A 23756-nucleotide genomic window follows, 5' to 3' on the forward strand; every position below is an offset into this window, starting at 1 on the left:
GTACCTGATTAGCAGGAGCCCAGGGCACACTCAATCAAAGTACAACAGCAATTCATCAAAAAGTGGGGGCAACCATGCAGAAAGAGGGCACTTTCTCACACCATTCTTCCCAATATTTAAGACCCAGGTATCTCTGGTGATGTGTTCCCACATTGCCAGGTAATGTGAAATGTTTCATACTAATAGAGTGGATAACAGAAGAGGGGGAAGGGATGACTAAAGGTTTTGTGCCTGATCATTTACCACCTTGGGTGGACTGTTGGGCAGAACATCCTCTGGCTCGCTTGCGCTGAGGCTGGTAGGATCTCTGATGTAAAGTTCCTGAAAGCCAATGAGGGATTTGAACCCTCCGAGTAAAACCGGTGTGGTAAGGCCGGCACGCTTTGCGCTGTTCTCTGGGTTTCACCATGCCCACAGCTTTTAATGTTTTCAAGCCCATTACCATCCTTGCCATCTCGTCAGTATGGTTTCCAAATAGAATGGCAAGTTTTGACTGCAGTGTTTTGCTTCCAGTTTTAGAGATGTAAGCTGGAGCAAAGACTGTATCCACAAGGACACTCCATGACAATCATGAGCGGCAAGGGGGGAAGAATCTGCAGCGCTGTTGACCTGATTTGAGACCATTGCGTCCTCATTAATGAGCTCTAGGAAGTCCTCCCGTTTGTCTCTTGGCAGATGCGCAGCGAAATGCTGAATGGAATTCCAAAGGGCTCTGTCGTAACTGCCTAACAGGGCTTTAGCACTGGCTGCCTTCAAAGAAATGGCTGTTGTACTGCAGACTTTTTGGCCTAAAAAATCAAATTTTCCGCTTTCCTTATCTGGAGGGGAAGGAAAGGTGGCGTGAGACTTGCGTGCAGCCAAAACCACCACAGAGTCAGGTGGAGCGTCAGAGATTGGAAACAAGGGGGTCTTGGTCCGGAGGCCGGTATATTTTTGAAGCCTGGATCGGGCAGGCTAAGCAACGGCTGGTGCGAGGGACAAATCAATGGAGGGCTCGAGAAGACCCGGAACAAGGGGAGGCAAAGGCCTTGAAGTCATACACTGGTGTAGTGTCCCATGGATTACCAATGTGTACGGTGTTGGAACAGACATCGGTATATTTAATTTGGCCGCCCCTCGGACTAGAACCTCTTGAAAGGTAGGAATGTCATCCACCGTCGAGACATGCAGTGGAGAGTCTGACAGAGTTGGTGAATAGTCTCTAGTAGAAGAATAATCTTGTGTAATGTGTTGTTGGGATCTTGATATTTGGTGTGATCTATGACAATAGGTATGTCTTGACATAGTAGAAAAGCACCCAGAAGGATGATGGCCATGTTGTGAGTCGTGGCGCGACCGTAAGCATGTACAAGGCCAAGGAGCTGGAATTATAGGTGCTGGAGGTGGCACTGAAAGAAGCGACGGATCATTTTGTGCTGGAGCTGGTATTGGAGGTGGAGGAGGAGTAGGAGACTGTACTAAAACCAGAAAAGGTGAGGGAGCCCTGGAATGGTGAGACTCCGATTAATAAATTATTCTTCTGTGTGTGGCCGCGACGCTGACTTCTCGCGTCGCCGTTTAGCTCTTGACGTCAACAGCCTCCACTATGTCAACGGCGACCTGGCACTTTGACATCATATGCCGGTGAGGGCTCAACGGTGTATAGTCCTTTGATGTTGACTTGTGTTGGGTAGACAGCGAGCGGAGACGCTGAGCCAGTCCTTTACAGCGAACATGTTGCCGCCATACCATGCCTCGACTGAAACCGATGCAGTTTTCTTCCAGAAACACACCTCTAAGACCTACCATGGCCACTGGAGGCCAAGGGAAGAGCCCTGGTAGGAGACTGACCTTCCCCTTGCTCTGAAGTCCCACTAGCAGATTGTGCTTGCTGACGCACTGCAAATCTTTTCTCGGTCGCCTGGAAAGCTCCTGCAGATGTCACAGGCAGCAGGAAGATGAGTGGAAGGAAGGCAGATGATGCAGGCCTCATGAGGGTCTGTTTTTGCCTTTTTCCTGCCACAGCGAGGACACTTAAAGAAGGCATTTTGTTTGACCAAATACCTGTTATCTGTCAAAAAATCACAGGAAAAGTTTAAAAAAGCAGAAAGACCTGTGGGGAGAAAAAAACATATATGAGTCCTGTCAGCAGAAGCCAGAAAAAAGAAGTGAAGTAACTGCCACCAGCTGGGCATGATGAGATACTGGTGGTCTCTGGCTTCTTAAAGGCATAGCTTTCTATTTTAGTCATAATGACAGCCTATGGGGCTACTCAACTCTATCATAAAAAGGGGGTTTATGAAGGAGATTTGTACTGTTTCTTAAGTATCTCAAATTATACTCTTATTTAATGCATTGGCCCTTTTTTGACTTAATGATGAAGAATCTGGCAATTGCAGCCTAGGTATATCGGCTGCATTATCTGTCTTTTTCATTAGTGTCTTTACAGGACTTCTTGAAGAAAGGCGAAAATCTCCACTTAAGATAAATATGGACGAACTGCTCCGGGGTCCCCGCAGGCGGGCTGAACTATTCAGTGCTTATGACTATACATGGAAATTCCCTAGGAGAGAACAGATGTTTATTGATTCCCAACTCAATGGTACTTATTTTATCCAAGTCAGGATGAAAGGCTGAGTAGACCTGATGGGATTTTAACCTATAACCATGAGGGCATACACAGGCCCCTACAGTGGACGCATTAGTCCACCAAGTCACCAGATCCATCTGTAAAAAGAAGATAAATGCAGTAATACAGCTGTGGTTCTGGGTAGCAGGAAGGGGAGTACCCATGCTCTTGCGCTGTGGTCTGACATTTTACACCTTTAATTGTCCTGGTCTGTATGTCACACCAAATGGGTCATCTGGGTCAGATTTTCTCTTGTTCAGTTTCAAGCACCTTCACATTCAGCAGGACTTTGCTACGGAATGTATGCTGGAGGCGTATTGCAGCTTTAAGTTTCACTGTAAACTCAACACTAATTTATAGTTCAGTCTTCGATGGCCACTGTTCTTGCTAGATACTTTGCAGATGGGATGTCATGGACAGGTATTTTCACTTAGTAGACAGTGGGTGTGGTGAGGTCCTCTTAAAGGGTAAATTCATTGACCAAGCCTTCATCTTTTTAAGCTGAGGTGAAGATGGTGGTGCCAGACGTTCTCAGTACCTCAAGTTCAGGAGCAGAGAGGCCTGTAGGATTATTTGTGGAAGCTTTTACGGACTTTAAGAGGCACATAAGATGATAAAGCCAGTTAAAGATGCTGAAGGTTTTCATAATTTAACGGTGCACACATGGCATTTATGTCGTCCCCCCACCAATCTCAGAAGGAGTGCTTTGGCCTGACGCATACCCAGAGGGAACTCATAATTTCTTTAACCACACCAAAAACCTGTCCCCATAATTATCACGATTCTTTGCTGACAATTTCCACCATATTTTGCAGTCACAGCCTTATGAAAGGGGTGAATGTTAAAGATTCACCCTGTGAGTGGATTATCTTTGTTTCACAATCCTCAGACTTTGAAAAGGATTCTATTTTAATTAAAAAAAATATACCCATTTTATCTAATTCCGAAGTGATGGTGGATGACAACATTCAAAGAAAAGGTTTTGAAAAGGAATTCTGGGGTAAATGTAGATGTGTCTGCCTGAAGGCAGTGAAGCTCTGGGTAAGCCTCTCCACATGACTTGTGGTAGAAATCTGAAGGGAGATGCCATCTGGAGAGGGAAGGGGAACAGAAGAATGGCCCCTCTCTCAATGGTTGGACTTTGGGTCTTTTATATTGATTCAACTTGCTAATAATGACATTGTAAATGCCTTAAAGGCTTTTATAAGGTAACTTGGGACTAACTCCTTTATAACAGGAAATGATTCAATCATATAAATGTAAGAAAGATCAAGGCTAGAAAATCAGATCACACATCAGATACCTACTTCTGGTACAATTGCATAATCCTAAAGATTATATCCAACTACAACAGCACTCCCAAATGTTGGAACCCACCTCGATCCAGTCAAATATTCTTTGGTTGTTGGGGTTTTCTTGCAGTAGTTTTTCCATTTGATTGCAAAGGTCATCGGATGACAACTCTTTTCGACTCGGTGCCTCAGTCTCATCTCCTAAGGTGTACTCCACTTTCTGTTGGGGAAGAATGAATGCAAATAGATTAATCCTACTGGAAGGGCATTACATAAACACTCCAGATTGCAGTCAGTTATCTGCCATAAATCTGCAAACTCATTGCATCGGTTTCACCACAAGGAAAATGTTCCATGTTCTATTTTTGCATCACACATACTGCTATTTGACATTCAGTCTCAGCTATTCAGTTTTCTTAATGTTTTTTCATTCACAAACAAGGAAGGAGATATGAGATGTAAGGAAATTACTCTGTATGGTCCCCCCAAAGATTTTCAAACGCTGCTGTTGGCTTTTCGACTCAGTGCACTAAGGTCTGCTAATCAGAGCTAAGAGTCACAACCCTAAACGTGTATGTCGAATTGGCTATACCCAATTAGAAATGGCTAACTTACCTGCAAGTCCCTAGTAAATGATACCCTGGTAATGTAAGTTATTGGGGTACCCAAGGGGTTGCAGCACTGATTGTGCCACCCCAGAGGTCCCCCAGGCAAAAACAAGTCCTCCAGTCCACTACTGCAGACTGGTAGAGCAGTCGTGCACTGCTAGCCCACACCTTTGAGATTGGAAGCAATGGCAAACCCACCACTTCTACCAGACATGTGCATAAGTCATCCCTCTGGCACGCCTGCTGAATCCTAAAGGCAGGGTGCAACACAGGTGCAACACAGGACACAGGCAGGGCATGCACTTTACATGCCCTGAGAGTAAAGCAAATTAAACTGTTTCTTACTGTCTTGGATGGCAATTGGCGAGGACAGGGTTACACGCGAAACCCTCAGCTGTGCTAACTCCTGAACAGCGCGACCAAAGTGGGCACTCCAAGGTATCAAACGACTAGTTACATTAATCCCCACTTGTATCCCAAGTCGAAATTAATGTAACTTATTGCAGTGTGCAGCTTTACCAAAGTTACCACTCTGTTGCCTTGAAAACTTCTGTGCCTTCCCAGGCACACATGGAGCCTGCTTCACGAGATGACTCGAAGAAGAACAATCAGAAATCGCAGGCCAGGGACACGCCACCTTCCTCCTGCAGGAAACCATTTGGGTGTTAGCCACAAAAGGCAGGCTTTAAAGGTGAAGCAGCTTTTGAAGGGCAGCTGTGTAAGTGCAGCTTTTGAAGGGCAGCTGTGTAACATCTGGGAGGAAGGCTGCCCCATTGTTGAGGCAGACAGGCTGGCACCTGGAGAGTGAGAAAGTGCCTCTTTTGCATGGTTATCCCCCACCCCCACACACACAAACACACTTTGCCTGGTTTTGATGTGGTTTCAAATGCAGTGCACAGGGTCCCTGCCAACCAGATGCCCTGTGCCAGTGCTCCTTCCCTAAAACAAACTCCCAATTGGTATTTCTGCCCCCTTCAAGTCCCTAGTAACTGGTCCCCTGGATACCTAGGGCCTGAGAGCGGAAGAGGGTCCCTTGGGATCCCCCTCACTGGGACCATGCCACTGTCCTTGTAGCCTGCATGCCCCTGGGAGGAACAAAACCCTGTCTGGGTGCAATGCCAGCTAACACTACCTGGCAGCATACGCAAGTCACTCCTCTAGCAGGCCTCACAGCCCTAAGGCAGGGTGCACTATACTACAGGTGAGGACGTATCTGCATGAGCAGATATGCTCCTACAATATTGGGCACCATTTCCGAAGCCATAAAGAGTACATGGGCTAGGAACTCGACAACTTGAGTTCCCAAGCACCATGATGGCTTTACTGAATATAGGAGTGTTTGGTATCAAACTACTCCTTTCAAAAAATCAAATAAATAATGCCAGTGTGGGATTCATTGTACCATGTACCCAGAGGGCGCCTCAGAGGTGCCCGCTGAATTCCGACCAACGCTGACAGACTGTAGGCAGCCAGCCACCACCAGACATGTTTCTGGACACCTGGGCGGAGAGCCCCTGCTCTCTGGGACCAGAAACAATGCCCATCCTGGGCAGAGGTGTCAAGCCTCCTCCACCAGGATGGGCCAGTGCTCGAAGGGGGAAGCTTCAAAGGCCTGATGCCTTTCTAATGCGACCCCCAGCCTCTGCTGCTAGCAGCAGATGTCAGCCCCTGGTTTACACCCCCACTTTGGGAGGGAAAATTCAAAAAGATAGGTGTGCCCACCTCTGCCAACCCCACCCCTAAGGTGGGGGGAAGCGAGATGAAGCATACTTTTCAGTCTCCCCTTCCTGAGGATGGGGGGACCCCTCCAATCAGGGCTAGGTCTAGGCCACCTCACTCAGGAGGGTTGCACAATAGAGGGTGTAGTCACCCCAAGTGAGGTGTCCATTGGCCCCACCTGCTACTCCCCTAAAACGCTTCCTAAATTCGGTATTTATGTGGCTCCCCTAGGCTAGACCCCAGATCTGTAATGACTTAATGTAGGAAGCTGGCTCTGTATATGCGATACCAAAATGAGATACAGTGTGCACAGAGTCCCCAGAGGTATAGCAGAGGCTAAATTAGGTAAGTACCAACAGCTCTCTTTGTGGTAATGTGGGCGAGCAGTTAGGCTTATCCAGAGAGTGGGTTGAGCATTTATTGTATTCACTCTATCAAGGACTGACACACACTCAGAGACAGAATACAGACAAATTAGGCAAATATAAAAAAAGTATATTTATGTTTTATTTTAGAACCAAGCAGCACTTGGCACAGGCAAGTAAAGGAAAATGCTACTTACCCAGTATGCATCTGTTCCTGGCATGTAGAGATGTAGATTCACATGCTTTGCATAGCCTGCCATCTAGTGTTGGGTCTGGATGTTTTCACTTAGTTTTTCTTCGAATACGTCTTTTCCAGGCCTTTCGTTGATCGTGCGCATGGGCATCGTCTCCATTGTTAGATTGATTTCCCGCAGAGGGTGATAATGGAGTTAGTAAGAGTAGTAGAAAGAGATGTCCATGTATACATGTATCTAAGTAAGATGTCACTGCAACAGGTATAGGTACCTGGGGGGGCGGGTGGATGCATGTGAATATACAGCTCTACATGCCAAGAACAGATGCATACTGGGTAAGTAGTATTTTCCGTTCGAGGCATGTGAGCTGTAGATCACATGCTTTGCATAGACTATATAGCAGTTATCTCCGAAAGCAGTGGCTAACCTGTAGCTGTTGCAGTCATCTGAAATAGTGTACGTAAAACTGCTTGGCCCACACTAGCTTGCTGTCTTGCTAACACATCTACACAATAGTGTTTTGTGAATGTGTGAGGTGTAGATCATGTTGCAGCTTTCCTTATGTCATCTATGGGTATATTTCCTAAGAATGCCATAGAAGCTCCTAGTTTGTGTGTGGTGTGCGCTCTAGGGGGAATTGTCAATGTTCGTTTTGCTTTTGCATAGCATGTTTGAATGCATTTGACGATCTACCGTTCAATACTTGATTTTGATATGGGATTGCCTTTATGTGGTGGAGCAAAAGCCACAAATAGTTTTTTGTCTAACGGAAAGGTTTTGTCCTTCCAACGTAGTAGAGAAATGCTCTTTTAACATCTAAGGTGTGTAAAGCATGTTCTGCCAGAGAATCTGGTTGAGGGAAGAACACCGGCAACTCAACAGATTAGTTGATATGAAAGGCAGAAATGACCTTGGGTAGGAATTTAGGGTTGGTCCGAAGAACTACTTTATTTTAGTGCATCTGTAAAAAGAGTTCTTCTATGGTTAGTGCCTGGAGCTCACTTACTCTCCTTAGTGATGTGATAGCTATGAGGAAAGCTACCTTCCAAGTGAGAAATTGCAGCTCACATCTGTGCAATGGCTCCAATGGTGGCCCCATCAGTCTGGTGAGGACAGTGTTGAGATTCCACACTGGAGCAGGTGGAAGTCTTGAGGGAATGATTCTTTTAAGTCCCTCCATAAATGCTTTAATGACAGGCACTCTGAAGAGAGACAGATGTTGTCTATTCTGGAGGTATGCAACTATTGCAGCAAGATGTAAGCGTATGGATATGTACACTACATTTGAACACTGCAGATGTAACAAATAACAATGTTTTGAACTGAAGCATCAAGCGGATTGATTAGATTGTTATTACAGCATATCACAAACTGCTTCCACTTTGCTGCATAGAAGGCTCTTGTGGTGGGACGTATAGCCTCTTTGATAATATTGTTGCAGTCTGGCGGGAGATTAAGGTAGCCAAACTCTAAGATTTCAGGTGCCAGATTGCAAGGTTGAGCTGACTGGGGTTTGGATGTCTTATCTCTCCATGGCTCTGGGTGAGGAAATTGGGTGTGAGATGTAGTTTTTGGTGAGGAACTACTGAGAGCTCCAACAGGGTTGTGAACCAGTGTTGGCCTGCCCATGTGGGGGCAACTAGGATTAGTGTCAGGGGCGCTTGTGCGAGTTTCCGAACCACTAATGGAATGAGTGGGAGAGGCAGAAAAGCGTAGGCAAATATCCCTGACCAATTCATCCATAGTGCATTGCCTCTGGACAATGAGTGTGGATACCTTCTGCGAAGCTTGGGCATTTTGCGTTTAGGTTTGTGGCGAACAGATATATGTCTGGAAAGCCCCACATTTGAAAGAATGGGAGGAGAACTTGAGGGTGTGGATCCCATTCGTGGATCTGTTGTGTTGACGCCTGAGCAGATCTGCAATCTGATTGTTTACTCCTGGAAGGTGTTGTGCCAAGAGATATATTTTGTGACGTATGGCCCATTTCCAGATGGTCTGTGCTAGCTGTGACCGCTGGACAGTGTGTGTGCCCCCCCTGTGTTTGTATGTAGTACATTGCTGTCATGTTGCCTGTACGAATCAGGACAGTTTTGCATACTAGATGACCTTAAAACGCTTTGAGCGCTAGAAAAATCGCTAGCAGCTCTAGATGATTTATGTGAAGCTGCTTCTGCTTCAAGCTCCAAATGCACTGAATTGTGTGCGTTTGGAGATGAGCTCCCCAACCCCTGAGCGATGCATCTGCTGTTAGCACTATCTGTGGAACCGGGTCGATGAAGGGCCGCACTTTTAAAATGTTTTGTGCATTCCACCACTGCAGAGAGCGATGGGTGCGGCTGTCCACAAACACTAGATCTGATAATAGACCCTGAGCCTGGTTCCACTGATGTGCTAAGCATTCCTGCAGGGGACGCATTTAAAGTCTTGCGTAAGGGACTATCAGGATGCAAGACGCCATCATTCCTAGTAACTGCATGAACATTCGAGCTGGTAATGAGTGTTGAGGCTGGAACTGAGAGAGTAGAGCCTGCATATTGTGAACTCTGGCCGGATTGGGGTAGGCCAGAGCCTTTTGTGTGTTTATAGTAGCTCACAAATATGTTTGAGTGTTGGATGGTTGGAGATGGGATTTGGACAGATTTAGTGTGAATCTAAGATTGTGGAGCAACTGCACTGTTCTGTGAGTGTGGCTTAGGCAGCTTTGTTGTGAGCTGGCTTTTATGAGCCAGTCGTCTAAATATGGGAAGACATGAATTTGTTGTCTTCGTAGATGAGCAGCGACTACTGCCAGGCATTTGGTGAAAACCCTGGGTGCGTTTGTTACTCCGAATGGAAGCACCTTGAATTGATAATGCTGGCCTGCTACCACAAATCTGAGGTATTTGCGGTGAGCAGGGTGTATTGGGATATGGAAATAGGCGTCCTGTAAGTCCGGAGCGGAGAGAAAATCGCCTTGCAGAAGGAGTGGGAGCACTTGTTGCAGTGTTACCATATGAAAGTGGTCAGACTGAATGTATAGATTTAGTTCTCTGAGGTCTAGAATAGGCCTTAGAGAGCCGTCCTTCTTGGGAATTAGGAAGTACAGGGAGTATACACCGGCCCCTTGATATTGTAATGGGACTGGTTCTATAACTCCTTTCTGTAACAGAAAGAGAACTTCTTGCTTGAGAAGGGTGAGATGTTCTTGTGACATTGCGTGTAATCCTGGAATAATGTTTGGGGGACTGTCTGTAAGTTCCAGGCAGTAACCATATTGGATAATTTGTTGAACCTATTTGTCTGAGGTGATTGTATTCCAGACAGGTAGAAATTGGGAGAGACGCCCCCCAACAGGAGTGGAATGATCGAGGGTAGTGAAAAGAAGTCACTGCTTATTATTTGCGGGGGAAGTGCGTGTTGAGTTGCCTCTGCCTCTTCCCTTTCAATTGATTCCTCTAACCCCACCTCTAAAATAGCCTCTTGATGAGGGCGTTTGGTTGTTGCCCTTGTAAGAGGAGGAGGGATTGTCTGTGGATATATTCTTAGAGCCACCCCTGTAAAAGGATTGATGAAAGGATCCCCTATTTGAAGCTAACTGCAAAGCCTCCATGGACTTAGCGACCTCAGTCACCTTTTTCATTTTTTCCAGCGCAGTGTCAACTGCTGGACTAAAGAGGTGTTCCTTGTCAAATGGTTGGTTGACAATGGAGGCTTGCACTTCAGGCTCGAATCCTGAAATTCTCAACCAAGCATGCCTGCATAGCAGTACGCTGGTGTTTACTGCTCGGGCTGCTGTTTCTGCTGCATCTAAGGCGTATCTGATAGAGTTATTTGTGATTAGTTTGCCCTCCTGAATAAGGTCATTAGCCTTTGATCTATGCCCATCAGGTAGACATTGCATGAGCTTTTCTAACTCATCATAATGAGCCCTATCATATTGAGCTCACAAAGCTTGAGCATTAGCAATGCTCCAATAATTGGATGCTTGCGACACTGCCCTTTTGCCTGAGGTATCAATTAATTTCGACTCTTTATCAGGAGGAGGGGTTTCACCTGTGATCTGTGAGCTAGCTCTCTTACGAGCATTGGAAACCACAAGAGTCTAAAGGCAGCTGACCCTTAATGTAGACGGGGTCAGTAGGTGCAGGTTTATATTGTGGTCCACCCTGGGTGTGATGATTCTTGCCCTCACAGGATCTTTAAAGATCTCGTATGTATGCTTAAGCATCCCTTTAAGCATTGGCAGTGTCTGAGTGGCTTTTTGAGATGAACTTAGGGTTTTGAATAAGAAATCCTCTTATAAAGCCTCCATATGCAGTTCCACTCCATGATAATGAGCAGCCCTGTTAAGTAGCTCATTATATCCTATATTGTCATCGGGTGGTGATTGTCTGGACGGATATAAATCAGGATCATTATCCGTGTTTGGGTCGGTGTCATAATAGTCCCATGGGTCAGTATCCTGTGGCCTATACCCATCCACATACACGTACCCATCCTCTTCATCTTGTCATCTTGTGGGTCAGATGACAGTAGTGGTGGTGCATTTGTGGGTGTGATGAGTAAGTTTGGATCAGTGGATAAAGGAGGTGGAATGTAAGGTGGAGAAGGGTTAGTAACCAAATTTTTCTTCTTTAGAAGAATGTGGTAATCCTCCTGTAGGTCCATCTTCCTTTTTTCAGGCAATTTGGCATGGATATGTCCAGTTTCTGCATTTATTACCAGATCTTTTTGTTTCGGATCCGAAAGTGGAACGTCAAACCGAGGCTCTTTAGACAAAGTCTTTTGTTTGGACAGTGGCTCTTTTGGCGAAGTGTTGTCCTTGGTTGCCATTTTCGGCGTCGAAGGTTTCGGCTCCGAACCCTTCGGCTCTGAAGATTTACTCTTTGATAACGGTGGAATGGTTACCACAACATGCTTCGGTTTTGACGCCGAAAGTTTTGGCTCGCCACCGGCATGGGGGCTACTCGAGCCCGAGCCGGAAGGCTTTTCCTTGTGCTTCAGTGCCGAGCCCGAGGGTGGGGCGCTCAAAACATTTTGTCAGTGCCAACCTTGGCCCAAGGGCAGAGGAGGGGCCGGAGCCTTTTTTTGCAACAAGTGGTAGGGGAAGGAAGTCTCAGTACTCACGATACGTTGACCCGGTGTTGCTTGGTCTTTCGCGTCGGAGTCAGCTTCGGACACAGAGATGTGTTCTTCCTCTATTTCGGCTTCCTGCACGTGGGATTCCTCGTGGTCAGAGTCCGGAGCAGAGCCGCTTTGTTGATGCATTTCGTGACGTCGAGCCTGACGGTCACAGAGCGTCTTTTTCGATCGGAACGACCGGCACGCGTTGCAGTCTTTTTCGTCGTGTTCCAGGGATAGTACCTTGGAACAGTGGTCCCAGTAAACAATAGATCAACAAACAAAATACATCAATTTCAAGCAATTATTCAAAGACACGTAATAATTGGCAAACAGTGTTATTTAATCACACTGAGCGCACATTGGTTTGTAATCTCATTAAATCTGTACAAAGTGCCCCTAGAGAAGGGAGAAGGGGGTTGTGAAAGTGTAGGGGGTGTTTGGTGAGGATACAAGACAAGTGCAAATCACACAATCTGTTGTTTAAAGTACACAGGGCGCATATCTTAGGCCCGAGAATTCACAATTGTGTCAAAAATAAGTATAGACAAAGTATAGACATTATTAATAATAGTAGTAACACAGTGATGAATCGCTGTTGATCAAACTGGCTAGTAATGTTGATGTCGACGTTTCGACCCCTAGATGTGTACGTTATTACATCCCTTACGCCGGGGTCTTCATCAGGACAGGGGTGAAGGGAAGATGACCTAGGGACAAAGCATAACAAGCATTGGCATAGCCAATAGGTCTCGCCTTTGGGACCTTTTAAGTGTTTAGCCATGCAACACTTGCATAACTAAATACTTTTAAGGTCCCAAAAGCGAGACCTATTGGCTATGCCAAGCGGCCGCGAAAGTGATAGCGATCGCGATCAAACATCGAAGCGGCCGCGAAAGTGAAAGTAATCGCGGTAAAACGCGGCACGCGTGCCCGCGCACATGCACTGTAGCTCCAGGCTGGCCTGGTAGCACTTTTTGGAGCCCTCTCAATAAGTCTTGCCAGACCAGCGCATGCGCTGGGTCAGGCGACACCTAAAAACACCTTAAAAATGGCATTGCCATAAGGGCTCACAAACTATTTAAAGGGCCTGAGCTCCAAAATTTACTGTGGAAGAAGCCCATCACTGGGGGCTGGTGGGGGATGGTGGGCGCATGGGCTCCAAATTCACGAGAGCGGAAGCACCTGCAAAAGAACGGTGTAGCTTCAGAGAACTTCCTATGGAAAAATAGTGCGCCAGAGGGGGTCCCTGAGTCACGTACAGAGAGAGCAACAAGCTGGATTGATCAGCTGAGCTTGTGACTAAATCCGTTTTTAAAGACAGAAAACAATTGAAAAGGTCGCTACTCAGGGCCTGCATTGGGCACTCTAATTGTGGCTAAACGTAGGGTTTTAAGGTAACACACCACCCACTGCGGACTGAGTAAAATACCTTTAATTATGTAGATGTAGGGCATAGACGCTCCTAGTAGAATCAGCTGCGCCTGTAGTTTAATATCTTAAAAAGAAGAAATCAACAGAGAAACGCTTAGCAGGACCTATGACGGCAACGTCACTATAGCCGAGAAACAAGGTAAGGGTGTCGCACCACCTACTGTCAAGTCAATGGATTCCCTTAGATACTGGCAATAGCGGGCATAATAGCTCCAAGTAAATCACAATCTGGGTAGAAGGAAAATGCTACTTAGCAGTATGCATCTGTTCTTGGCATGTAGAGCTGCAGAGTAGTACACTTGTGCATAGATCGCCATCTGGTGTTGGGCTCAGATGCTTGCACCTTGTTGTTGTCTTGGAAGAAGTCTTTTGTAGTAATGAGATAGGTGACTCCTCCCTTGGACGATAGTGCGCATGGGCAGAGACTCCATCTTCAGATTGTTTTTCGCCATGAAGGGAAATTATGGAGTTTGTAAGAAATAGAATAGATGTCCATGTAAGTGTATCTAATTAAGATAGAACTGGAACAGATACAGGTCCCAGGGAGGTGGGTGGGCGTGTACTACTCTGCAGCTCTTCATGCCAAGAACAGATGCATACTGGTAAGTAGCATGTTCGAGGCATATGAGCTGCAGATTGCACACTATGCATAGATCGCCATCTGGTGTTGGGTCCGGATGTTTGCACTTGTTTTTGTCCTGGAAAAGTCTTTGGAAGTCACGAGGTAGGTGACTCCTCCCCAGGATGATAGTGCGCATGGGCATCGGCTCCATCCTTAGATTGCTTTTTTCCGCCATCAGGTTCGGATGTGTTTCTCGCGCTCCAGTTCGCAACGGTTACCGATTCCTGTTTCGACGCGCAATCCTGCACCCTTACGATGGTATTGTCTCGAACGCGAACCCTAATCGGCGCGCATATCTACCAGTCTGCGATTCCGTTCATCAAAGAAGGCCTTTGGGCCGACTCGAGCCTTGGCATCTGGCTCATGGAAAGGACGCCTTTCAAAAAGTGTCCTCGATGTGGGTCAAAGATTCCCCACACCGATCTGCATGAGGTGTGTAACCTCTGCCTCTCTCCCGAGCACGAGGCCAGAGACTGTCCGGCTTGTGCCTCCTTCCGCTCGAAGAAGGCCATCTGGGATCGACGAGCTCGAATAACCATGGCTCGCTCGTCCAGTTCGATCCCAGACGACATCTTACAGGAGGGCGTCGAGGTGCCAGAGGAGCGGGTCGAAGAAGAGCTCATCAGCGCCTCCGAAGCCGATGACTCCGATGTCGAAGAAGTGACTCCAGCTTAGCGGGTCGTAAGTAAAGACGTCGACTCCGACCCACTCCCTACAACAACTAAGGCATCGGTCACGTCTTCGAGCTCAGGTGCACACCGACACACTGCTTCCCATGCTCCGCCCTCGGGCACGGCAAAGAAGCCTACCAAGCCTTCCGGCGACTCGGGCTCGAGTCTGCCTGCCACCGGTGCCCAAACCCAATCATCGGCACCGAAAAAGAAGCCGCACCCTTCCTCCGGGCCGACCGCTACTTCCAGCCCGAAGCCCTGGCCGCCGAAGACTCCAACCAGTGACTCCCCGGCACCGAAAAAACACTCGGAGCCGACGAAGAAGCCACTCCCCAAAAGTTCGGACTCACACTCTTCGGAGCCGAAAAAAGCATCGACACCGAAGAAGCTCACAGAGACTGACAAATCGCATGGCTCGAAGCCCAAAACCGCTCCGCAGCCAGCGCCGAAAAAGCCCTCGATGCCGACACCGTCAACACTGAACACCCAACCTTCTTCAGAAGAGCTTTTTCAACCAGACCCTCAACAAAAAACTTTAACTAAAGACCCTAAAACCGGTCAATTGACTCTCAGTTCCAGAAAAAGACCACTGGACATGCCTGCACCAGCTCCACCACCTAAAAAGAGGGATATAGCCACATCACCTCTTAGGGTACCTTCTCCACCTCCACCACCACCTCCTCCACCTCCTCCTCCCCCACCTCGTTCTCCTTCGCCATCCCCTACACCGGTAGATGACGACGACACATATGATGACACAGAGGACGGTGACAACAACATGCCACTAGATGACCCCAGTCCACCAGGCTCACCTGACCCCTGGGATGACTATAATACGCCTGATGTCCCTAACGTCCCACAAGATGACATCTACCCCGCTAGGCCTTCCCCACCAGAAGATACCATGGGGTTCAATCAGCTAATACACCGAGCTGCCTAGTACAACGGGGTCGACTTACATACAGAACCGGTCGAAGAAGATTTTTTTAATGGACACTTTCGACACCACCCAAAGGTCCACATCCACTTTACCCATGCTCAATGGGGTGATTAAACATGCTACAGAAGTATTTAAAGACCCTGTCAGGACTAGAATCATCAATCCTAGAATTGAGAAAATATACAGGGCTGCCCCTACAGACCTAGCTTACATTAAGGGCCCTGTTATGTTATGTTAATAGATATTTATAAAGCGCACGGTCACGGAAGGTTTCATGGCGCTAATTGTTGCAAAATGACGCGGCGGGTAAGCTAGTCGAGTGAGAGCGCAAACAGCCATGTTTTAAGGGCCTTTCTAAATCCCATTAAGTTTTCCTGCGCTCTGATGTCTAGGGGCAGTGAGTTCCAGAATCCAGGCGCCAGGTACGAAAACCTGCGCCCCCCCTGGCGTTTGAGTTTGATGGTAGGGGTAGCAAGCAACCGGAGGTGGCTAGACCATAGGTTGCGACGAGGAATATGTTTCACGATCAGGCCACTAATAAATTTGGGGCTTCTACAGTGCAGGGCCTTAAAGATTAAGCATCCGGTCTTAAAAGCTACGCGTTGTGCAATTGGGAGCCAGTGTAGTTTAGCCAAAAGGGGGCTGGCGGAATGCCATTTAGGTTGCTGAAGAACAAGTTACTAACCTTCGGTAACGATGTATCTGTAAGAAACATTAGTTAGTTAGATTCCTCACCTTAGAATATCCCCAGGCGTCAGACTGGATCCGGAAGATTTTTCGTCAGCAATACCCCTTGCGCGTCGCTAGGCGTCGTCTGCGGCTCCGCGTCCGTCGTCGGCGTCGTGCGCCGGGATGACGTCGTCGGAGTACTTAGACGCCGCCCTCGCGCGCTGACGTCAGTTCTTGTACATAGCCTTCCGCGCCAGGAACGCAGAGCCATGCAAAGACCGACACTGGTGCCAAAAATAAAATCTAGGGGCCTGAAAGGACAACCTTAACCCTAGATGTCAGTTCGCAGAACGGGGAGGATGGGAGGGTCGGTGAGGAATCTAACTAACTAATGTTTCTTACAGATACATCGTTACCGAAGGTTAGTAACTTGTTCATCTGAAAGAAACACGTTAGTTAGATTCCTCACCTTAGAATAGATACCCAAGCAATACCATCCCCGGTGGTGGGTCTGCGAACCAAGATCACACCAGAAAGTCCTGGAGGACAGAACGGCCAAAGAAGCCATCCCTCCGGACTTGGCTGTCAAGGCAATAATGCCTGGCAAACGTGTGTAGCGAAGCCCACGTCGCCGCCTGACAGATGTCCTGCAAAGGGACTCCCCGTCCCAAGGCAGTAGTAGCCGCCGTGGCCCGAGTAGAATGGGCGCGCAGCCCAACAGGAGGGTCCTTTTTAGCCAAGGAATAGCAGATTTTTATACACAAAACGACCCACCGAGAGATGGTTCGTTTGTGCACAGCTTTCCCCTTCTTAGCGCCCACGTACCCAACAAAAAGCTGGTCGTCCACCCGGAACTGTTTTGTGCGGTCCAGATAAAAGGAGAGCGCACGTTTTGGGTCCAGACGGTGGAGCCTCTCTTCCTCTTTGGAAGGATGCGGAGGCGGAAAGAAGGTGGGCAAGGTGACAGACTGCCCAAGGTGAAATGGAGTCACCACTTTAGGAAGAAAGGAGGGACGAGGCCGAAGGACAACCTTGTCCGGATGAACAGATAGAAAAGGAGGCTTTGAAGATAAAGCCTGGAGCTCACTCACCCGTCTAGCCGAGGTGATGGCTACCAGAAAAGCAGTCTTTAGAGTTAGAAGACGAAGAGGGCAATTGTGAAGAGGCTCGAAGGGAGCGCACATCAGGAATGTCAAAACCAGATTCAAGTCCCACTGAGGCATTACAAAAGGGACAGGAGGGAACGTGTGTGTAATGCCTTTGAGAAAGCGTGTAACCACAGGGGACTTGAAAAGAGAAGGCTGATCAGGAAGCCGCAAGAAGGCGGAGATGGCAGCAAGATAACCTTTCAGGGTGCCCAGGGCAGAGCCCTGCCGGGCCAGAGAAAGAAGGAAGAGGAGAACCTCAGAAAGAGGGGCGGAAAGGGGATCCACAGCCTTTGCTGTGCACCATGCCACAAATTTGTTCCACCGGCAGGCGTATACCGACTTTGTGGAGGGACGCCTGGCTGCCAGAATGATATCACAGACTTCAGGAGGCAAGTCAAATGGCATCAACTGCCGCCGCTCAATCTCCACGCATGGAGGTGGAGGCTGGACAGGTTCGGGTGGAGGACCGTCCCCTGCTGCTGCGACAGAAGATCCTCCCGAAGGGGCAGACGTATCGGGGGATCGGTCAACAGACTGAGTAGCTCGGGATACCAGTATCTTCGTGCCCAATCCGGAGCCACCAAGATGACTTGGGCCCGGTCGCGCCTGATCTTCTTCAGCACTCTGGGCAGAAGTGGTATAGGCGGAAAGGCGTACAACAGACCGCAACTCCACTCGTGACGAAAAGCGTCGCCGAGCGAGTGCCGCCTTGGAAATTCCAACGCGCAGAACTGCTGACATTGCGCGTTCTCTTCGGTGGCGAATAGATCTAACCAAGGCTCTCCCCACTGCTGAAAGAGGCCTTGCACCACTTCGGAGTTCAGACGCCATTCGTGATCCATCATGCACCGGCGGCTGAGTTCGTCTGCTCTGGCGTTCAGAGAGCCCGCCAGATGTTGAACCACCAGGGTGACGCCCTGGTGTTCCAGCCATGTCCAGAGGCGCAGAGCCTCCTGACAAAGGGTCCACGACCCCACCCCGCCCTGTTTGTTGCAGTACCACATGGCGGTGGTGTTGTCCGTGAACACCTGCACGACACTTCCCCTGACAGAGGGAAGGAAGGCTTTCAGTGCAAGCCGGATCGCTCTCAACTCCAACAGGTTGATGTGGAGACGAGACTCCGCCGGAGACCAGAGGCCTCTGATCTCCGCCTCTCCCATATGGCCACCCCATCCCAGGAGGGACGCATCCGTCACTACGACATGCTCCGGTTGGGGAAGGGAGAGGCTCTTGCCCTTGACCCACTCGCGGTCCGTGAGCCACCACTGCAACTGCTGTGCAGTACCCTCCGAGATCAAGACATGGTTGGACAGGTTGCCGTGATGCTGGGCCCACTGAAACTTCAGGTCCCACTGCAGAGCCCGCATGCGCCGCCTGGCGTGATGCACTAGTAGGATGCAGGAGGCCATCAGCCCCAGAAGCCGCAACACTAGCCTGACCGAAACCCGGGATAGAGGCCGAAAGATGGGAATCAGGGCCTGTATATCCCGGACCCGCTGTTCCGGTGGATGGACCCGGAACTGCGCCGAATCGAGAACCGCTCCGATGAAGAGGAGCTTCTGAGAGGGACTCAAGTGTGACTTCGGCACGTTGATGGAAAACCCCAGCAAATGCAGGAGATCTGCCGTAGTCTGGAGGTGGGAGACGACTGCCTGGGGCGAGCCCGCCTTCAACAACCAGTCGTCGAGATAGGGGAAGACTGGGACCCCTGATCTGCGCAGATGAGCTGCGACCACCGCCATCACTTTCGTGAACACCCGAGGGGCACTGGTGAGGCCGAAGGGGAGCACGGTAAACTGAAAGTGCTCTTGGCCCACCGTGAACCGCAGGTAACGCCGGTGGGCCGGCAGGACGGGGATATGGAAATATGCGTCCTGCAAGTCCAACGCTACCATCCAGTCTCCAGGGTCTAGGGCAGCTAAAACCTGAGCCAACGTTAGCATCTTGAACCTTTCCTTTCGGAGGAAGGCATTGACGTTTCGGAGGTCCAAGATAGGGCGCAGGCCCCCCTTGCCCTTCTTGGGAACCAGAAAGTAGTGGGAATAACAACCACGACCTACTTCTGGACTCGGAACGCGCTCGACGGCCCCCTTGGCCAAGAGAGCTGAAACTTCCTCGCGGAGAAGATCCAAATGATCCCCCGAGATACGGTGGTGCTGTGGTGGCATGGCTGGAGGGGTCGTCTCGAAGGGGAGGGAGTAGCCCCTTCGGACGATTTGCAGCACCCACCTGTCCGATGTTATGGACCGCCAGTGGAGCAGGTGATGGCGAACTCTGCCGCCCACTGGCGTGGTATGGGCCTGAAAGCTCGGACTAGGAAGGCTTTGAGGCGGATGCTGCCGGGGTGGATGTGGGCTGACCACGTCGGCCTCCATTTCCGCCACGGCGGAAGCCACGTCCGCGACCGCGCGCAGGTTGGTTCTGCGGCTGGTGGCTTTGCGGACGTGAGGAGGCGCCCCTTCCTTGGCCACGAAAGGGGCGAAAAGCGGAGGTGTGCGCCCGCGGAGCCGAGAGGCCCAAGGACTTGGCCGTAGCCCGGGAGTCCTTAAAGCGGTTCAGCGCACTGTCCGCCTTCTCACCAAACAGGCGAGTGCCATCAAAGGGCATGTCCATGAGGGTGTTCTGGACATCCCCGGAAAATGACGTGGACCGCATCCAGGCGTGGCGGCGGAGCGCCACCGTGGTGGAAATCGCCCGACCTAGCGAGTCCATGGTGTCAAGCCCACATCTTATGGCGTGCCGTGCTGCATCCCTCCCATCGGCCAAAGCCTGGGTAAGACGCGTCCGGACCTCCTCCGGACACAGGGGCAGCACGTCCTCCACCGTATCCCACAGGGAATGGGAATAACGGTCCAAGAGACAGGCGGTATTTAAGGACCGCAGGCCCAAACTAAGGGACGAGAACAGTTTCTTGCCAAACTGCTCGAGTCTCTTGGAATCCCGGTCCGGCGGAGCGGTCGGGAAGGAGGATTGGGAAGTAGAGGCCTGGATAACCAGACTCTCGGGGGTGGGGTGTTGGGACAGGAAACTGGGGTCGCCCGGAGCAGGGCGGTGGCGCCTGACAACGTTCCTATCCACAGGAGGAACTGTGGAGGGCTTGGACCAGGTGCCCTGCAGAACGTCAGTGAGGGCCTCGTTGAACGGCAGCAGAGGCTCAGTGGAGCTTGCTGAGGTTCGAAGCACCTCAGTGAGGATGTTGGTCCTCACAGCCACGGCAGGCAACTCGAGCCCAAGGGCCTCAGCCGCCTTGCGCAGCACCACAGAAAATGCCGCACCCTCCTCCGAAGCCACGGTCGGAGGAGAAGTGAATCCAGCGTCTGGCGAGGTGTCCAGCCCGCTGGCCTCCCCCAGTTCATCTGCCCAGTCCTGAGAAAGCTGTGACTGAACAGCCAGAGGGTCCTCGAACCCCTCCCAGTCGCCCCCTTCTTCCGATTCCTGATAAACAGGAGGAATGATCGGAACCGGACTGTAGAGATGGTAGGACTCAAGCGGCGTCGGATGCGGCGTCGGCGGACGCCGTGCCGGCGTCGGGTCCGGATGAGGGCTAAACTGGGGCGTCGGCGTCACAGGCGTCGGCGTCGGTGGCGCCGGTGACGGCGTCGGTGGTTCAGGCGTCGGCGCCGGTGGAGGAGTGACAAGGTCAACCGGTGTCGACTGGGGCCCAGGCAAGGGCCCCGCGGGGACCTGCGGCGTCAAGACCGGAGTCGTCGACGGCGCCGGGGCCGGAGCCGCCAGCACGCGAGGTCGCCCAGTCGAGTCCGCGGGGCCCGAAGGCGCGCCAGCGGGCGTCGACGGCGGGGCCAGGCTCCTCATGGCCGAGAGGAAGGCACTGATCTCCGCCGGCGCCGCGTCAGCCCCAGGGACCGGAAGGTATGGGGGCGGACGCGGCACCTGCGGCTCCGCCGGAGCCGCGGGGGTGGAACCACTTGGACCCTCGGCCGAGTCGCGCGACCGGCGAGGGGAGTCCGAAGAGCGATGTCGCCGCTTGGACTTCTTAGAGTGTTTGGACTTACCCGACGACTTGGAGCCCGACGATCGATGGTGGCGTCGGCTAGGGCTCCGCGAGCGATCCTTGGACCTCCTCCTGGACCGGGATCGCGCACGACGCGGAGCCGAGTGGCGAAGCTCGAGAAGCTTGCGGGACCGCTCCCGCCTAGCCTTCGAAGTCAGGGCCTGACAGTCGTTGCACGACTCCGCGTCGTGGTCGAGGCCTAAGCAGTAGAGGCACCGGCGGTGGTGATCGGTCACCGACATCAGTCGATGACAATCTTCGCAAGCCTTGAACCCAGGCATCCTACCGGCACCAGATGTCGACAGACAAGGATCAAAAATGATCAAAAAGATTTAGTCAAAAAAGACTAAAAGGGGGTAGCTCTCCCGGATCTGCGCTTACTGGCGCGGAAAAAAGAAGAACTGACGTCAGCGCGCGAGGGCGGCGTCTAAGTACTCCGACGACGTCATCCCGGCGCACGACGCCGACGACGGACGCGGAGCCGCAGACGACGCCTAGCGACGCGCAAGGGGTATTGCTGACGAAAAATCTTCCGGATCCAGTCTGACGCCTGGGGATATTCTAAGGTGAGGAATCTAACTAACGTGTTTCTTTCAGATATATTAATCTAGCAGCCTGGTTCTGCACTATTTGAAGGCGTCTGAGCAAAAACATAGGCAGGCTGAGGTAAATGGCGTTGGAGAAATCGAGGCGAGACAGTACGAGGGCTATTACTTCCTGGATGAGGGCCGGGGGGTGAGTAAGTGAGCAATTTTCCTAATTTTTCTCAGTTGGAAGATGCATGAGGAGACTACAGTCCCCACCTGTCCTCTCAGCGAAAGGTTGGCATCTAGAGTGACTCCGAGGCTTTTTACTGAGGGAGAGGGGGTGGGGGGTGGTCCGAGTTCGGATGGCCAGAAATGGGGCCCCCACATGATTGCGCTTTTTCCCGGTAGGACTAATTCGGTCTTGCCGCGGTTGAGTTTAAGGTGGTTGATATTCATCCAGCGCTGGATGTGGAGCATGGTAGCTTGGAATTCGGAAGCGGAGTTTGAGCCATCCAGTGTAAAGACAAGTTGGAGATCATTGGCATAGTTGAAGGTCGTGACCTTCCTATGTTTTAAGGAGTTGATGAGGGGTTTAAGATAAAGATTGAATAAGAGAGGGGAGAGGGATGAGCCCTTGGGAACCCCACAGGAGGTGACAATCCTGGGGGCAGTAAAAGTGCCAAGACGAACGGCCTGTGTTCTGTCTTCAAGAAATGATTGGATCCAGTTATATGCCGGGCCTTGAATGCCTGCTTGTTCGACACGGGACAGTAAGATGTTGTGGTCCACCGTGTCGAACGCAGCCAACAGATCCAGAAGAATGAGTGCCTGATGGATACCTTTGTCAGCGTTGGCTCACAAGGTGTCTAACACGGCGAGGATGACCTGTTCCATTAAACTACATGGTGGTCTCAAATGCTAGGAAAAGGGCTAATTCGCAGTCAACGGGTGATGCAGCTCCGCCCGACAAGGAGTCTAAACTCCTGGACGCCTCTGGCAAAAGAACAGCGTCCCAGGCAGCTAATATTTGGCGCATCGCAAATACTCAAGCACTGTTAGCCAGATATTATAGGGCTCACTATGATGAGTTAGAGTCCCTACTCCAACACCTCCCGGACAAATACAAACATAAGGCCAACAACCTAATACAAGAGGGTAAAGTTATTACCAACACCTCTATCCGGTGTGCTCTTGATGTAGCAGATACCGCATCCAGAGCAGTGAACACAAGCGTCCTTCTTCGCAGGCACGCGTGGCTATGCATTTCCGGGTTTAAACCTGAGGTGCAAAGCTCTATCCTCAATCAACCATTCAACCAACAACACCTTTTTGTCCCTAATGTTGATGCGTCCCTTGAGAAGATGAAGGACACAGATACAGCCAAATCAATAGGAGCCTTGCAATCGCAACTACAGGGGCAACTCCAGGGGATACTCGTCTGATACCCCATCCACCTCCTATAAGTCTCCCACCCAATCCACCATCACCAGAGGTTACCACAGAGGAGGATACAGAGGCAACAATAACAAGGGCAGAGGCAAGACTAACAACACCCTTTCTGCCTCCACCCCTGCCCAATGACTTCCCTCCGCTTCCCCCGGACCATTCCACTCCTGTCGGGGGAAGACTACAGCAGTTCCTTCCTGTCTGGACCAACATCACCACAGACAGGTGGGTGTGACAAATCGCGCAATCAGGTTACTGTCTCGAACTTACCTCTACCCCCCCAAACATTCCACCCAAAGAGCATCCAATGTCAACAGAACATTTGTCACTCCTCAAACAAGAGGTAATTTCCTTACTACACAAAAGTGCAATAGAACTAGTTCCCCTGCACCAACAAA

General features: G+C 50.3%; 1 protein-coding gene across 6 annotated transcripts in view; it reads right to left on the minus strand.

The window, feature by feature from the left end:
* LOC146786089 (eukaryotic translation initiation factor 4 gamma 1-like) overlaps nucleotides 1-23756 on the minus strand; it is a 582378-nt gene that overhangs the window by 95442 nt on the left and 463180 nt on the right. For all 6 annotated transcript variants that reach the window (XM_085635562.1, XM_085635561.1, XM_085635558.1 and 3 more), the window contains one exon: nucleotides 3986-4120. In XM_085635562.1, coding sequence (XP_085491688.1) covers nucleotides 3986-4120 — 135 coding nt within the window. The remainder of the gene's footprint in view (nucleotides 1-3985; nucleotides 4121-23756) is intronic.

The sequence above is a fragment of the Triturus cristatus genome, chromosome 11 (genome assembly GCF_964204655.1).
Source record: "Triturus cristatus chromosome 11, aTriCri1.1, whole genome shotgun sequence".
Classification (NCBI taxonomy): Eukaryota; Metazoa; Chordata; class Amphibia; order Caudata; family Salamandridae; genus Triturus; species Triturus cristatus.